At 38.0% G+C, this 17078-nt stretch overlaps 1 protein-coding gene across 1 annotated transcript; it reads right to left on the bottom strand.

Moving 5' to 3' along the window:
* Positions 1-1248: 1248 nt before the first annotated feature.
* Positions 1249-1563, bottom strand: LOC102269234 (peptidyl-prolyl cis-trans isomerase A). The gene has a single exon (XM_005889858.2). The coding sequence runs from the start codon at positions 1561-1563 to the stop codon at positions 1249-1251; it is 315 nt and encodes a 104-aa protein (XP_005889920.2).
* Positions 1564-17078: the final 15515 nt, after the last annotated feature.

Here is a 17078-nt window from a genome sequence, read left to right as displayed (position 1 = left end):
TCTAGGGGCTTGAATATTTTCTCTTAGGCTCAAATGCCCAAAGATATGCAAAATAACATTTCAGCAATTTTTCATAGCTTGACAAGATAAATATTATCGGAACTGAATATGAACATTTGTGTAAATGAGGGCTGGCCTTTAACGATGGAGATAACGCATAGGAGTGTTAAGTAGATGTCAGTGTTAGCTGTTGATTAAATAATGTCTGTGCTGAGAACTCATTTTACCTTAGCATCTGTGGATGTAATCTCATCTTCAGGGTTAGCTGGTTTAGGAAAAGATATCTTATGCTAATTTATAGCCCAATAAATTTTAATTTCAGACATTGGCAGATAAAACATCTAGATATGGCAGAGACACCCACATGAATGTAGAATAAATGCTATTGTTTATGTGTGACGGCTAGCTTTCCCTGTCATCTTTGATTACATGTTACACTTGTCAAAAACTAAGTAACCAACATTGGTTCCTCACTGCTCACTAAATTCTAGACTTTATTTGGATTTCATCAGTTTTTCCATCAATGTCCTCTTGCTATTCCAGGATGAAGATCAGGTACCATGATGTGTTTAAGTGTATATCTCCTGAGTTTCTTCTGTTTGTGTCAGTTTCTGAGTTTTTACTTGCTTTTCGTGACCTTGGCAATATTACTGTGTGCTAGCCAAGTATCCTGTGGAATTTCTCCCAGCTTGGGTATGGCTGATGTTTTTTCTCATGAATCGACTGAGGAGAAGGTCTTTCTGATCACAGTATATGATGGGGTCACAACAGCCACATGATATATCTGATGATGCTACTATTCCCCCCCCCTTTTTTTTTTACTAAAAGATACACTAAAACATGAAATACTAAAGAGTATATCAAATGACTTATTTTTGCATTCTAGGTAGGAGTGATTTGAAGCGAAAGGAGGGAATTTCATTAAAAAATACTCTGGATATACCTTAGCCCTTCTGCATATTTGAACTTAGATGGAGTAAGTCAATTGAGGGAACATCTGGGTTATGCCTTTTTTTTTAAAGTAGTTTTCTTTTTTGTTGTTATTGTTGTTTTGTTTTTATTTCATAATCATAAATTTAACTTTGCAATTCAGCTAAACTTGGAGGGGGATAGGAAAATATGGAACCCAAAGAACTGTAGCAAGAGCACAAAGATTATAGGATATTTCAAGTAGATAGGCGTAAGGGGTGCTCTCCTGGGCTACAGAAGGAATGGTCTGGTGGTTAAGTAAAACACAAGTCAAATTTATTAGATTTTTCCACAGTCAGAAATGGTGATCCTCTTGCTGGTCTTGCCATTCCTGGATCCGAAGCACTCCATGGCTTCTACAATATCCATGCCCTCTTTCACCTTGCCAAAGACCACATACATGCCATCCAGCCACTCAGTCTTGGCAGTGCAGATGAAAAACTGGGAACCGTTTGTGTTGGGGCCAGCATTTACCATGGACAAGGTGCCAGGACCTGTATGCTTCAGGATGAAGTTCTCATCATAAAATTTCTTGCCATAGATGGACTTGCCACCAGTACCATTGTGGCATGTGAAGTCACCACCCTGGCACATAAGTCCCAGAACTATTCTGTGAAAGCAGGAACCTTTATAACCAAATCCTTTCTCCCCAGTGCTCTGAGCATGAAAGTTTTCTTCTGTCTTTGGAACTTCATCTGCAAACAGCTCGAAAGAGACGTGGCCCAAGGGCTTGCTGTCGACAGCGATGTCAAAGAAGAAGATGGGGTTGACTGTGGCTGGACAGCTCAAGAGACTCCAGAGTGGCAGCATCTGCAAGGCCTAAAGTAGTTTTCTTTAGGAACTGTCAACATATTGTTGAACTGTGGACTTGTAACTCTGCATGGACTATGGCTAGTCAATAATATGTACTTAAAAGCTGCATTATTGCAAAATGAGTGTTTTATCTAGGTACTCATTCTTTTATTGTTATTTGCTTTTTAAACTTTTTAAACTTTTTTCACTTAAAGAAAATCTTCTTAAGACATAATTTTCCTCAAATCCATTCCAAGTTGTTTAGGAATGAATAAAGAAGATGTAGTATATGTATATGTATACAATGGACTATTACTTAGTCATTAAAAAGAATGAAATAAGGCAATTTGCAGCAACATGGATGGACCTAGAGAGTGTCATACTGAGTGAAGTAATCAGACAGAGAAGGAGAAATATTGTATAACATCCCTTATATGTGGAATCTAAGAAGAAACGATACAAATGAATTTACTTACAAAACAGAAAGAGACTCACAGACTTAGAAAATGAACTCCTGGCTGCCAGGGGGAAGGGATAGTTAAGGACTTTGGTAAGGTCATATACACACTGCTATGTTTAAAGTGGATAACCAGCAAAAAACTATTACATAGCACTTGGAACTCTGCTCAATGTCATGCGCCAGCCTGGATGGGAGAGGGGTTTAGGAGAGAATGGATACATGCAACTGTATAGCTGAGTCCCTTCACTGTTCACCTGAAACTGTCACAACATTGTTAATTGGTTATTCCCCAATACAAAATGTTTTTGGTATTAAAAAATAAAAAATAAAGTTAAAAAATTACAATTAAGAAATAACAAAAATTAAAAAATAGTCATAATTTTGGGCATGTACTTATGTGGATATGAACTAGATAGATGATAGTAGTTTTTAAAAAAAGAAAGATGAAATGAGGAAAATTCGTTAGAACCCAGTGATTATCTTGAAGGAGAGGATCAAGAATTGTTTTAAAGTATTAAGCATGTACCAGGTGAATGACAATACCAATGCTAATTAGGTCTAGATAGGAAGGTAAACTTGGATAATGACTCCATTTTACTTGGATTTCAGTTTCAAAAGATATTATTGTTCTTACTTATGGGGCCATCAAAGAAACAGTTGAAAATGTGGGATTGAATGCCATAAAGAAGGTCAGCGTTGAAGAGAGAGCCTGTTTGAAATGAAGTATCATTAAATGGAAAAGTTATTTTAGAGATCTCCAAACATGATCACTCCTTAATCTCTGCAATTTATTCAGTGGAACCAACTTTCCAAGCCAGACACTTCTTTGGCTGTCCCCATTGCGGCCTCTCATTACGACTCTGGGATAAAAGCAAACCAAGGTCAAATATCAGATCCCTGCAGGGAGATAACCTGAGCCCTTTGTCTGATGAAATCTCTGCACCTGACAGCTCACTGCTCTTCAGGGAAATCCAAAGCAGCTTCTTTCCTTAATGTTCAAAATTCAGCACTCTGAACTGAGTCAGGTGCCTTGCTGCTGCTCGTCTCGCCTCATCTCCAGTGATCCAGCAAACTGAGCATTTGCTGGCAGCCCCGATTGACTCCTGGGATTTTAAGACCCTTGGCAGCTGGAACTGTGTTTGATATTGCTCTTTATTTTTCAAAGTACTTGACATGGAACAGGAAGTGTACCACTCACATCACAGGAGGAAAACATGAGCTAGTCAGGTATCCTGGAGTTCAGAATCTTGCTCTGCCATTTACACTTGAGCACCTAGGGATGTTGCTTAATCCTGTGGAGCAGAAGATTCCCCCTCTGAAGTTTTAGGAGAATAGTGCACACTTCATAGAGAAGTTGTAAGCATTATGTGTGGCAACATATTAAAGCTCTTAGCACAGAGTCTGGACATAATATTCACTTGATAAAAGATAAGAGTAACAGACACCTATGTAGCATTTACCAAGGTTTGGGTATTACACTAAGTAAATCTAACTTAATTCATCTGTTTAATCCCCTATAACAATTTAATGAGCTCAGCAGATATTGTTACCCATTTCACAGGTGAGCAAACTGAAGATTGGTAAGCCATCTTGCCTAAGGTCAAACAGTTAGAGGTAGTAAAAAGTAGACAGCTGGACTCTTAATCTTTGCTCTTAAACAATATGATATATCATTATTATGCATATAGCACACAATGATAATAATGATACCTATTATTACTATTCATAAAGATTCTTTGTGCTACTATTTGGGTAGGGACAAGACAAGAACAGTTGCTATAAACACTCTTACTTAATACTGCTTTAGTTATTCTAGTCACTAGGACAAGAAAAATGAAACATACACACAATAGAAAATTTTTTTTTTCAGTTGTTGGCTCTCTGGCATGAAAACTCCAAATACATCTAAATAGAAGAAAAGTGAAAGTGAAGTCGCTCAGTCATGTCCGACTCCTTGCGACCTCATGGACGGTCGCTTACCAGGCTCCCAAGATCCATGGGGTTTTCCAGGCAAGAATACTGGAGTGGGCTGCCATTTCCTTCTCTAGGGGATCTTCCTAACTCAGGGATCGAACCTGGGTCTTCTGCATTGCAGACAGATGCTTTACTGTCTGAGCCACTAGAGTGATCCTATTAATAGAAGAAAAGCTGATTACTAAAAAAGTTCAAAAGCTGTCCTATGTATCAACTACATCAGACAGCATTCATGAGCACTCCACAATGCCTTTCACACGTATTTTAAGAGTTGATGCTGGCTGCTGGGAGCTCAGCAGATACTGTCAACCAGAATCCAGGAGCCTCTTCAACTTTGTTCAGTTCAGTTCAGTCGCTCAGTCATGTCCGACTTTTTGCAACCCCATGGACTGCAGCATGCCAGGCTTCCTTGTCCATCACCAACTCCCTAAGCTTGCTCAAACTCATGTCCATAAGTCGGTGATGCCATCCAGCAATCTCATCCTCTGTCCTCCCCTTCTCCTCCTGCCTTCAATCTTTTCCAGCACCAGGGTCTTTTCCAATATGTCAGTTCTTCACATCAGGTGGCCAAAGTATTGGAGTTTCAGCTTCAACTGGGTAACGCTGGGTTAAGATACCATCAGCTTTCAATATCACATTCCCATGAGCCTGCACCAACAATATCTTGAGTCGTGTGTTTCCACCCAAAGTCTCCTCAAGACCAGTCCAGCTCTTAACACCAAATCCTAAAACCAGACTACATGGTTTAGGCTTAAGTTATAACACCAACCCATTTCTGTACCAGTCTGTCCTACTATTTCTGGGTAACAAGTTATCACAAATCTTAGTTGTATGTGAACACCATTTTAATTATTTTTAATTTCAATTTTACTGACAAAAACTGACAAATAAAATTGTAGGATATTTAAATTATACTTTATGGTGGTTTGCTCAACGAACACATTGTGAAAGGATTCCCTAATCTAATTAATACATCCATCACCTCATATATTATTCTCTCTTAGAAGAACATTTCAGTTCTTCTCTTTTAGGAAATTTCATTTATACAATGTTATGTTATCAACTATGCTCACCATATTTTACATTAGACCTTTTACCTTATTCATCTTATAGCTGAAAGTTTGTACCCTTTAGTCATAATTTCCTATTTTTCCTCACACCTCTGCCCCTGGAAACCACTCTTCTGTTCTCTCTTTCCACAATTTTGACTTTTTAAGAGATAGCATGAAGTATTTGACTTTTTCTGTCTGACATTTCTCTTAGCAAAATGCCTTCAAGTTCCATCTTTGTTGTCACAAATGGCAGGTTTTCCTTCATTCTCATGGCTGAATAATAGTCCATTGACTGTGTGCATATATAAATAGACCACATCTTCTTTATCTGTTCAACCATTAATGAACATTTAAGTTATGTCCATGTCTTGGCTACTGTGAATTGTGGATAATGCTTCAAAGAACATGGAGTGCAAATAACTTTTTGAAATTCTGTTTTCATTTTCTTTGGGTATATCAATGCATAAGTAGGATTGCTGGATAAAAATAAAATGGTAATTCTTTTTTATTTTTTTAAGGAAACTCCATACTGTTTCCTATAGTGAGTGCACCATTTTACATTCCCATCAGTAGTGCACCAGGGTTCCTTTTTTCCCACATGCCTGCTAACATTTGTTATCTCTTGTCTTTTTCATGATATACATTTTAAAATGTGTGAAGTGATAGCTTACTATGGTTTGACTTCCCTAATGATTAGTGATGCTGAATACCTTTTTATGTACTTGTAGGCAATTTGTCACCCTGCTTATTTAACTTGTATGAAGAGTACATCATGAGAAATGCTGGGCTGGAAGAATCATAGGCTGGGAGAAATATCGATAACCTCAGATATGCAGATGACACCACCCTTATGACAGAAAGTGAAGAGGAACTAAAAAGCCTCTTGATGAAAGTGGAAGAGGAGAGTGAAACAGTTGGCTTAAAGCTCAACATTCAGAAAATGAAGATCATGGCATCTGGTCCCATCACTTCATGGGAAATAGATTGGGAAACAGTGGAAACAGCATCAGACTTTATTTTTTGGGGCTCCAAAATCACTGCAGATGGTGATTGCAGCCATGAAATTAAAACATGCTTACTCTTCGGAGAAGGCAATGGCACCCCACTCCAGTACTCTTGCCTGGAAAATCCCATGGATGGAGGAGCCTGGAAGGCTGCAGTCCATGGGGTCGCTGAGGATCAGACACGACTGAGCGACTTTCCTTTCACTTTTCACTTTCATGCTTTGGAGAAGGAAATAGCAACCCACTCCAGTCTTCTTGCCTGGAGAATCCCAGGAATGGGGGAGCCTGGTGGGCTGCCGTCTATGGGGTCCACAGAGTCAGACACGACTGAAGCGACTTAGCAGCAGTTAGCAGTACTTTTGGGAAGTAAAGTTATGACCAACCTAGACAGCATATTATAAAGCAGAGACATTACTTTGCCAACAAAGGTCCATTTAGTCAAGGTTTTTCCAGTGGTCATGTATGCATGTGAGAGTTGAACTGTGAAGAAAGCTGAGCACTGAAGAATTGATGCTTTTGAACTGTGGTGTTGGAGAATACTCTTGAGAGTCCCTTGGACTACAAGGAGATCCAACGAGTCCATCCTAAAGGAGATCAGTCCTGGGTGTTCATTGGAAGGACTGATGCTGAAGCTGAAACTCCAATACTTTGGCCACTTCATGCAAAGAGTTGACTCATTGGAAAAGACCCTGATGCTGAGAGGGATTTGCGGCAGGAGGAGAAGGGGACAACAGAGGATGAGATGGCCGGATGGCATCACCGACTCGATGCACATAAGTTTGGGTGAACTCCGGGAGTTGGTGATGGACAGGGAGGCCTGGCGTGCTGCGATTCATGGAGTCGCAAAAGAGTTGGACAGGACTGAGTGACTGAACTGAACTGAACTGGACTGAGGCAATTCGAATATCTTCTTTGGGAAAAAAAAAAAAAAGTATATATATATATATATATATATATATATATATATATATTCAGTTCCTCTGTCTGTTTTTAATTGGATTGTTTGATATTGAGTTGTATGAGTTTTTTAAAAAATAGTTTGGATATTAACCCCTTATCAGATATATTATTTGCAAATATTTTTTCCAGTTCAGTGGGTTGCCTTTTTATTTTGTTGATGGCTTCCTCTGCTGTGCAGAAGATTTTAAATTTGATGTAGTCCTACTAATTTATTTTTATTTTTGTTGCTTTTTCTTTTGTTGTCAATTCCAAAATAATTATTGCTAACATTGATGTGAAAGAGCTTACCCTCTATGTTTTCTTTCGGGAGTTGTATGACTTCAGGTCTTACATTCAAGTCTTTAATCCATTTTGACTTGACACTTATGATGGTGTAAAATAATCATCTGATTTCAGTCTTTTGCATGTGCTGTCCAATTTTCCAACACCATTTATTGACTGTCCTTTCTTCACTGTATCATCTTGACTGCTTTGTCCCATGTTAATTAACCATATATGCATAGGCTTAATTCTTGGCTCACTATTGTGTGGCATGGACTTCTGTGTCTGTTTTTATGCCAATTCCATCCTATTTTGAGTACCATAGCTTGCAAAGTAATTTGAAATTAAAAAGTACTATGACTCCAGATTTATTCTTCTTTCTCAAGATTGCTTCGACTATTTAGGGTCTTTTGTGGTTTCATACAATTTCAGAATAGATCATTACAGTTCTTTGAAAAATGCTGTTGGAATTTTGATACTGTTGGATACTATTGGAAATGGAACCAAATCTGTAGATTGCTTTGGGTCTTAAGGACATTTTAAAAATGTTAATTCTGCCAATCCATGGACATGGAATATCTTTCCATTCATATGTATCATCTTCAATTTCTTTCATCAGTGTCTCAGTTTTCAGTGTATAGATCTTCACCTCCTTGGTCAAATTTATATCTAGGTACTAAATTTGATGCAGTTGTAAGTGGGATTGTTTTCTTAACTTCTCTCTCTGCTAGTTAATTTTTAGTGTACAGAAACTAAACTGATTTTGGTATATTGATTTTGTATCTTGCAACTCTACCAAATTCATGTGTTAGTTCTAATGGTTTTTGGTGAAGTCTTTCAGGTTGTCTATATGTAATATTATGTCACCTAGAAACAGAGCCAGTTTTTCTTCTTTTAAATTTTGGATATTTTTGGATTTCTTTCTCTTGCCTAAATTTCTTTGGCTAGGACTTCCAGCACTATGTTGAATAGTGAGTGAGTACTCTTGCCTTATTCCTGATCTTAGAGGAAATTATTTCAGCTTTTTACTATTAAAATTGATGTCAGCTGTGGACTTGTCATATATGCTTTATTATATTGAAGTAGTTTCCCTCTATATGCAGTTTGTTGAAAGTTTTTACCACAAGTGGATGCTGAATCTGTCAAAAGCTTTTCTTTCTTGCATCTATTGAGATGATCATATGATCTTTGTCCTTCATTTTGTTAATTTGGTGTATCACATAGATTGATTTACATGTCAAACCCATCTTGACATCCCTGGAATAAATATCACTTGATTATGGCATACAGTCCTTTGGCTGTATAATTGAATTTAGTTTGCTAATATTTTGTTGAGTATTTTTTTCATTTATGTTCATCATAATACTGACTTGTAATTTCCTTTTCATGTAGTGTCCTTGTCTGGCTTTGTTACTGTTGGCTTTGTAAAGAGAGTTTAGAATTGTTTCTTCCTCTTTAATTTTTTGAGAAATTTGAGAAGGATTGGTATCAATTCTTTAAATGGTTAGTAGAATTCAATTGTGAAGCTGTCTGATCCTTGACTTTTCTTTGGTAGGGGATTTTTGATTACTGATTCAATCGTCTTCCTAATAATTGGTCTATTCATATTTTCTCTTTCTACTTGATTCAGTCTTGGTGGGCTGTATATTTCAATGAATTTGTCCATTTTTTGTAGGTTGCCTATTTTGGGGGGCATTTAATTGCCCATAGTAGTCTTATGATCCTCTGTATTCCTTTATTATCAGTTGTAATATCTCCTATTTAATTTCTAATTTTATTTAAGTTCTCTCTCTTTGGTAATTCTAGATAACATTTATTTCTATTCTGGGCTCAGATGGTAAAGAATCTGCTTGCAATGTAGGAGACTCCAGTTTGATACCTGGATAGGGAAGGTGCCCTGGAGAAGGGAATAACTATGCACTCTACTGTTCTTGCCTGGAGGATTCCATGGTCAGAGAAGCCTCATGGGCTACAGTCCATGGGGTTGCAAAGAGTTGAACATGACTGAGTGACTATTACTTTCATTTTATATTTGTTTAATCTTTATTTTTAAAATTTCCTTTCTGATTATTGTTATTTCCTTTCTTCTAATAATTTTGGGCTCAGTTTGTTTTCTTTTTCTAATTCCTTGAAGTGTAAAGTTAGGTTTTTTTTTTAGTCTTTGTGACTATTGTTATGTACAACCCTCCTAGAACTACTTTTGATTCATCCCATAAATTTCAGTATGTTGTATTTTCATTTTCACTTGTCAATAGTTTTTGATTTCCCTTTCGATTTCTTCTTGATTCATTCATGATCCAGGATCATGCTGTTTAATCTTCAAATATTTGTGAGTTTTTTAGTTTTGTCCTTGTAACTGATTTCTATTTTTCATGTGCCTATTAGCCATCTGCACATCCTCTTTGGAAAAATTTATATTCAATTCTTCTGCCCATTTTCTAATCAGGTCATTTGTTTTTTTGAGTTCTATGAGCTACTTTTAAATATTAGATATTAATCCCTTATTGGCCATATAATTTGCAAATATTTTTTCCCATTGTTAGTTGTCTTTTCCTTTTGTCTATGATTTCCTTTGTTGGGCAAAAGGTTTTAAGTTTAGTTCCCATTTGTTTATTGTTGCTTTTTTCCCTTTTGTTTTAAGAGACAGACCCAAAAAGATATTGCTGTGATTTATGTCAGTGTTCTGCCTATGATTTCCTCTAAGAGTTTTATGGTATCTGATCTTACATTTAACTATTAAATGTATTTTGTTTATTTTTTATGTTGTTAGAAAATGTTCTAATTTCATTCTTTTTAGCTGTTCAGTTTTGCCAGCACCACTTTTTGAAAAGAATGTCTTTTCAGTCTTGTATAGTGCTGCCTCTTTTGTCACTGATTAATTGACCATATGTGTGTGGACATATTTCTGGACTCTCCACTCTGTTTCATTGATCTATTAATAACTATTTGTGTGTGTGTGTGTGTGTGTGCACTAATACCATAGTGTTTTGATTACTGTAGCTTTGTGGTATAGTTTGAAGTCAGGGAGTGTGACACCTCCAGCTCTGTTCTTCTTTCTCAAGATTATTTTGGCCATTCAGGTTCTTTTTGCTTCCGAACAGATTTTAAAATTATTTATTCTAGTTCTGTGAAAAATGTTATTTGTATTTTGATTGAGGTTCCATTGAATCTGTAGATTGCCTTTGGTAATATGATCATTTAAAAATTTTCAGTTCTTTCAGTCCAAGTACATGGTGTATCTTTTCATCTGTCTGTGTTGTCTTCAATTTCTTTCAGCAATGTCTTATAGTTTTCTGACAATAGGTCTTTTACTTCCTCAAGTAGGTTTATTCCTAGGTATTTTATTCTTTTTAAGGTTATAATAAATGGAATTGTTTCCTTAGTTTCTGACAGTTTGTTGTTAGTATATAGAAATACAATGTACTTTTGTATACTAATTTTGTATCCTGCAATTTTACTGAATTCATTAATGAGCTCTAGTAGACTTCTGGTGGAGAAGCTTAAGTTTTTAAGGCTTATTTTGTGGTCTAAAACATGATCTATTGAGGAATTTCCCATGTGCATTTGAGAAGGCTATGTATTATTTTGCTTGTTGGATGGAATATTCAGTAAACACTGTTAAATCCATCTTGTCTGATGTTCCATTTAACTCTGATGTTTCCTTATTGATTTTTTTTGTCTACATGACCTACCATGTTATAAGTGGGGTAGTAAAGTCCCATAATATTTTTATATTGCTTTATATCTCTCCCTTCAGATCTGTTAATTTTTGCATTACATATTTAGGTGCTCATGGCACCCCACTCCAGTACTCTTGCCTGGAAAATCCCATAGATGGAGGAGCCTGGTGGGCCACAGTCCATGGGGTCGCGAAGAGTCGGACATGACTGAGCGACTTGACTTTCACTTTTCACTTTCATGCATTGGAGAAGAAAATGGCAACCCACTCCAGTGTTCTTGCCTGGAGAATCCCAGGGACGGGGGAGCCTGGTTGGCTGCTGTCTATGGGGTCGCACAAAGTGGGACAGGACTGAAGTGATTTAGCAGCAGCAGCAGCAGCATGTTGGATGCAGGGCTTCCCTGGTGGCTCAGACAGTAAAGAATTTTCCTGCCATGCAGAACACTTGGGTTCAATCCCTGGGTTGGGAAGACACCCTGGAGGACGGCATGACAACTCATTCCAGTATTCCTAGAGAATCCCCATGGACAGAGATGCATGGCAGGCTATAGACAAATGTCCATGGGTTGTAAAGAGTCGGACCTGACTGAGTGACTAAGCACAGCAGAGCACATATTGGGTACATGACTTCCTGGGTGGCTCTAGTGGTGAAGAACCCACCTGCCAATGTAAGAGACATAAGAGATATGGATCTGATCCCTGGGTTGGGAAGATCCTCTGGAGGAGGGCATGGCACCTTACTCCAGTATTCTTGCTTGGAGAATCCCATGGACAGAGGAGCCTGGTGGGCTACAGTCCATAGGGTTGTAGAGTCAGATAAAATTGAAGCAACTTAGCATGCATATACATGCATATTGGGTGCATAAATATTTATAAATGTTATATTCTCTTGTTTAATTGACTCATTATTATATTATTATTTATTATATAATGCCTTCCATTTTTCTATTTACAGTTGTTGGCTTAAAATCTATTTTGTCTGGGATAAGTATAGCTATCCCTGTTTCTTTTTATTTTCTATTTGCATGAAAACTCTTTTTCCATCTCATTACTTTTTGTGTATGTATTGTTAAACCTGAAGTACATTTCTTGTAGTCAACATATAGTTGAGTCTCATTTAAAATAAAATTTTCAGCCACTTTATGTCTTTTGATTAGAGAACTTAGTCCATTTATATTTAAAGTATTTCTTTTAGGTAGGCACTTACTATTGATATATATATATATATATATATATATATATATATATAGTAATTCTTTGTTTCTTTCTGTTCTTGCTCTCTTCCTTAGTGACCTAATGGTTTTTTAAAATTTGAAGTGGTGTATTTAGATTCCTTTTTCTTTATATGTTTTGTTTATTTATTATAGGATTTTGCTTTGTAGTTCCCAGGAGACTTGCTTAAAATATTTTAGGTTTATAACTTCCTATTTTAAGCTGATAATAACTTAACTTCAAACACATACTAAAGCTCTACATTTATAAAGTGCCCCCTTCCATTTTATGTTTCTGATGTCGTAATTTATATCTTTTCATCTTATGTATCCATTAACAAATAATTGTAGTTTTAAAGTTATTTTTACAACCATATGGTGTTATAGTTGGAGAGGGAAATGGCAACCCACTCCAGTACTTTTGTGTAGAAAATCCCATGGACGGAGGAGCCTGGTAGGCTGCAGTCCATGGGATCGAAAAGACTCGGACACGACTGAGCGACTTCGTTTTCACTTTTCACTTTCATGCATTGGTGAAGGAAATGGAAACCCACTCCAGTGTTCTTGCCTGGAGAATCCCAGGGATGGGGAAGCCTGGTGGGCTACCGTCTATGGGGTCACACAGAGTCGGACATGACTGAAGCGACTTAGCAGCAGCAGCAGCAGCAGCAGCAGCAGTGTTATAGTTATAAAACTATATCTAATCTATAGATACATTATATAGATATCTATATATGTCTATCTATAGATATATATAGATATCTATATATACAGTTTTATAGTTATATTATCATAATTATAAATAATAGTAGTTTCATAGTTATATTATTACAGTCCACAGGCTGGTATCAACATTGCCAGAGAAAAAATATCAATAACCTCAGATATGCAGATGACACCACCTTATGGCAGAAAGCAAAGAACTAAAGAGCCTCTTGATGAAAGTGAAAGGGAAGAGTGAAAAAGTAGGCTTAAAACCCAACATTCAGAAAACTAAGATCATGGCATCTGGTCCCATCAGTTCAGCTCAGTTCAGTTGATCAGTTATGTCTGACTCTTTGCGACTCCATGGACTGCAGCACCCCAGGCCTCCCTGTCCATCACCAACTCCTGGAGATACTCAAACTCATGTCCATTGAGTCAGTGATGCCATCCAACCATCTCATCCTCTGTTGTTCCCTCTTCTCCAAACACCCTCAATCTTTCCAGCACTAGGGTCTTTTCCAATGAGTCAGTTCTTTGCATAAGGTGTCCAAATATTGGAGTTTCAGCTTCAGCATCAGTCCTTCCAATGAATATTCAGGACTGATTTCCTTTAGGATGGACTGGTTGGATCTCCTTGCAGGCCAAGGGATTCTCAAGAGTCTTCTCCAACACCACAGTTCAAAAGCATCAATTCTTCAGCGCTCAGCTTTCTTTATAGTCCAACTCTCACATCCATACATGACTACTGGAAAATCTATAGCTTTGACCAGATGGATCTGTGTTGGCAAAGAAATGTCTCTGCTTTTTAATATGCTGTCTAGGTTGGTCATAACTTTCTTCTAAGGAACAAGCATCTTTTAATTTCATGGCTGCAGTCAAAATCTGCAGTGATTTTGGAGACCCCCAAAATAAAGTCTGTCACTTTTTCCATTGTTTCCCCATCTAATTGCCATAAAGAGTTGGTACCAGATGCCATGATCTTGGTTTCTGAATGGAGTTTTGAACTCTATTGAGTTTTAAGCCAACTATTTCATTCTCCTCTGTCAATTTCATCAAAGTCTCTTTAGTTCTTCTTCACATTCTCCCATAAGGGTGGTTTCATCTGCATATCTGAGGTTATTGATATTTTTCCCAGCAGTCTTGATACCTGCTTGTTCTTCATCCAGCCGAGCGTTTCTCATGACATAATCTGCATAAAAGTTAAATAAGCAGGGTGACAATATACAGCCTTGACATACTCCTTTCCCAGTTTGGATCCAGTCAGTTCAGTTCTAACTGTTGCTTCCTGGCCTGCATACAGATTTCTCAGGAAGCAAGTCAGGTGGTCTAGTATTCCCATCTGAAGAATTTTTCACAGTTTGTTGTGATCCACGCAGTCAAAGGCTTTGGCATAGTCAATAAAGCAGAAATGGATTTTTTTTCTGAAACTCTCTTGCTTTTTCCATGATCCAGCAGATGTTGGCAATTTGATCTTTGGTTCCTCTGCCTTTTCTAAAACCAGCTTGAACATCTGGAAGTTCTTGGTTCACATATTGCTGAAGCCTGGCTTGGAGAATTTTAAGCATTACTTTACTAGCGTGTGAGATGAGTGCAAAGAGGAGTGCAATTGTGCGGTAGTTTGAGCATTCTTTGGCATTGCTTTTCTCTGGGATTGGAATGAAAACTGACCTTTTCCAGTCCTGTGGCCACTGCTGAGTTTTCCAAATTTGCTGGCATATTGAGTTAAGCACTTTCACAGCATCATCTTTCAGGATTTGAAATAGCTCCACTAGAATTCCATCACCTCCACTAGCTTTGTTCATAGTGATGCTTTCTAAGGTCCACTTGACTTCACATTCCAGGATGTCTGGCTCTAGGTGAGTGATCACACCATCGTGATTATCTTGGTCATGAAGCTCTTTTTTGTACAGTTCTTCTGTGTATTCTTGCCACCTCTGCTTAATATCTTCTGCTTCTGTTAGGTCCATACCATTTCTATCCTTTATTGAGCCCATCTTTACATGAAATATTCCCTTGGTATCTCTAATTTTCTTGAAGAGATCTCTCGTTTTTCCCATTCTGTTGTTTTCCTCTATTTCTTTGCATAAGTGATTCAGTTCAGTTCAGTTGCTCAGTTGTGTCCTACTCTTTGCGACCCTATGAATTGCAGCATGCAAGGCCTCCCTGTCCATCACCAACGTTCACTCAAACTCATGTCCATCGAGTCGGTGATGCCATCCAGCCATCTCATCCCCCATTGTCCCCTTCTCCTCCTGCCCCCAATCCCTCCCAGCATCAGGGCCTTTTCCAATGAGTCAGCTCTTTGCATGAGGTGGCCAAAGTATTGGAGTTTCAGCTTCAGCATCAGTCGTTCCAAAGAACACCCAGGACTGATCTCCTTTAGAATGGACTGGTTGGATCTCCTTGCAGTTCATGGGACTCTCAAGAGTCTTCTCCAACACCACAGTTCAAAAGCATCAATTCTTCGGTGCTCAGCTTTCTTCACAGTCCAACTCTTAAAAACCATAGCCTTGACTAGATGGACCTTTGTTGGCAAATAATGTCTCTGCTTTTGAATACGCCATCTAGGTTGGTCTTAACTTTCCTTCCAAGGAGTAAGCGTCTTTTAATTTCATAGCTGCAATCACCATCTTCAGTGATTTTGGAACCCCCCAAAATAAAGTCTGACACTGTTTCCCCTTACAAAATTACAGTATTCTAAGTACTTTGCCCACTTCATGTGAAGAGTTAACTCATTGGAAAAGACTCTGATGCTGGGAGGGATTGGGGCAGGAGGAGAAGACAACGACAGAGGATGAGGTGGCTGGATGGCATCACTGACTCGATGGACATGAGTCTGAGTGAACTCCGGGAGTAGGTGATGGACAGGGAGGCCTGGCGTGCTGTGATTCATGGGGTCGCAAAGAGTTGGACATGACTGAGCGACTGAACTGAACTGAAAGCTTAATTATGTATTTATCTCTCCTAGTGAGATTTATGCTTTTATTTTTTCCCTTATAATTAGTATCTTTTCATTTTAGTTTGAAGAAGTCCATTTAACATTCTTGTACAGATTAGTGGTGACGAACTCCTTCAACTTTTGCTTGTCTGTCAATCTCTTTATCTTTCCTTTAATTATGAAGGATACCTTTGCTAGGTAAAGTATTCTTGATTGGTAGGGTTTGTTTTTTTGTCTTTCAGTACTTTGAATATGTCATGCCACTCCTTTATGATCTGCAAAGTTTCTGCTAAAAAATCTTCCGATAGTCTTATAGCGGTTACCTTGTATGTAACAAGTTGTTTTTCTCTAACTGCTTTTAAGATTCTATCCTTGTCTTAACTTTTGACAGTTTAATTACAATGTGTCTTGGTGTGGCTCTTTTTGAATTCACCTTAACTGAAATTCTCTGGTCTTTTGGATTTGGATGTCTAACAGAGCCTACATTTTGATTGGTTCCTGCCACATAGTCACTTGTCCCATAGTTAGGGGCTTCATCTCTAATAGAGTCCAACAGCACATAAACAGCTGTTCTTGAGAACTATAATTGCCTAAAGATAAAATCTATTATGAGTCTGTTTTGTTGGCTCACACAATGAACTCCACATGGCATCTTTTCCCACCATAGATAAGTTCTTGATTGTAACCGTAAGTGACCATAAGCAGAGGTTGCATATTAGTGTATCCTGATTCCTCCACATTGGGCCACTCTTGGTACCCTGTATCATATATTGGATTTCCTGGTAAGCAGACTCTGAGATGGAGATTTGAAAACAGGCCATTTGTTGGGAGGGGTGCTTTCAGAATCAACATTTCTGGTATAATAAAGGAAGCAGGATTGGGCAGAGTGATTATGGGACAGAGTGATATAGTAACAATAAAGTTAGTCAATCCCATCTGTAGTTATGGAGTGAGTTGTCCCTTCAGAGTTGTCTGATGTTAGAAAAGCAGGTAGGGAATTTGTATCTCTGCATTGGCCAGCTACTGGATGTAGGTAAACCCAGGGAAGGGGGCAAAACTTGTGCAAGGCAGCT

Source organism: Bos mutus, chromosome 2, assembly GCF_027580195.1.
Source record: "Bos mutus isolate GX-2022 chromosome 2, NWIPB_WYAK_1.1, whole genome shotgun sequence".
Classification (NCBI taxonomy): Eukaryota; Metazoa; Chordata; class Mammalia; order Artiodactyla; family Bovidae; genus Bos; species Bos mutus.
Note: the sequence above shows the minus strand (reverse complement) of the source record. Positions and strands in the feature narration are given on the sequence as shown.

What these genes read in the sequence shown, in the direction of transcription:
- LOC102269234 (XM_005889858.2), bottom strand. Translation starts at nt 1,563, where the DNA reads ATGTGCCAGGGTGGTGACTTCACATGCCACAATGGTACTGGTGGCAAG.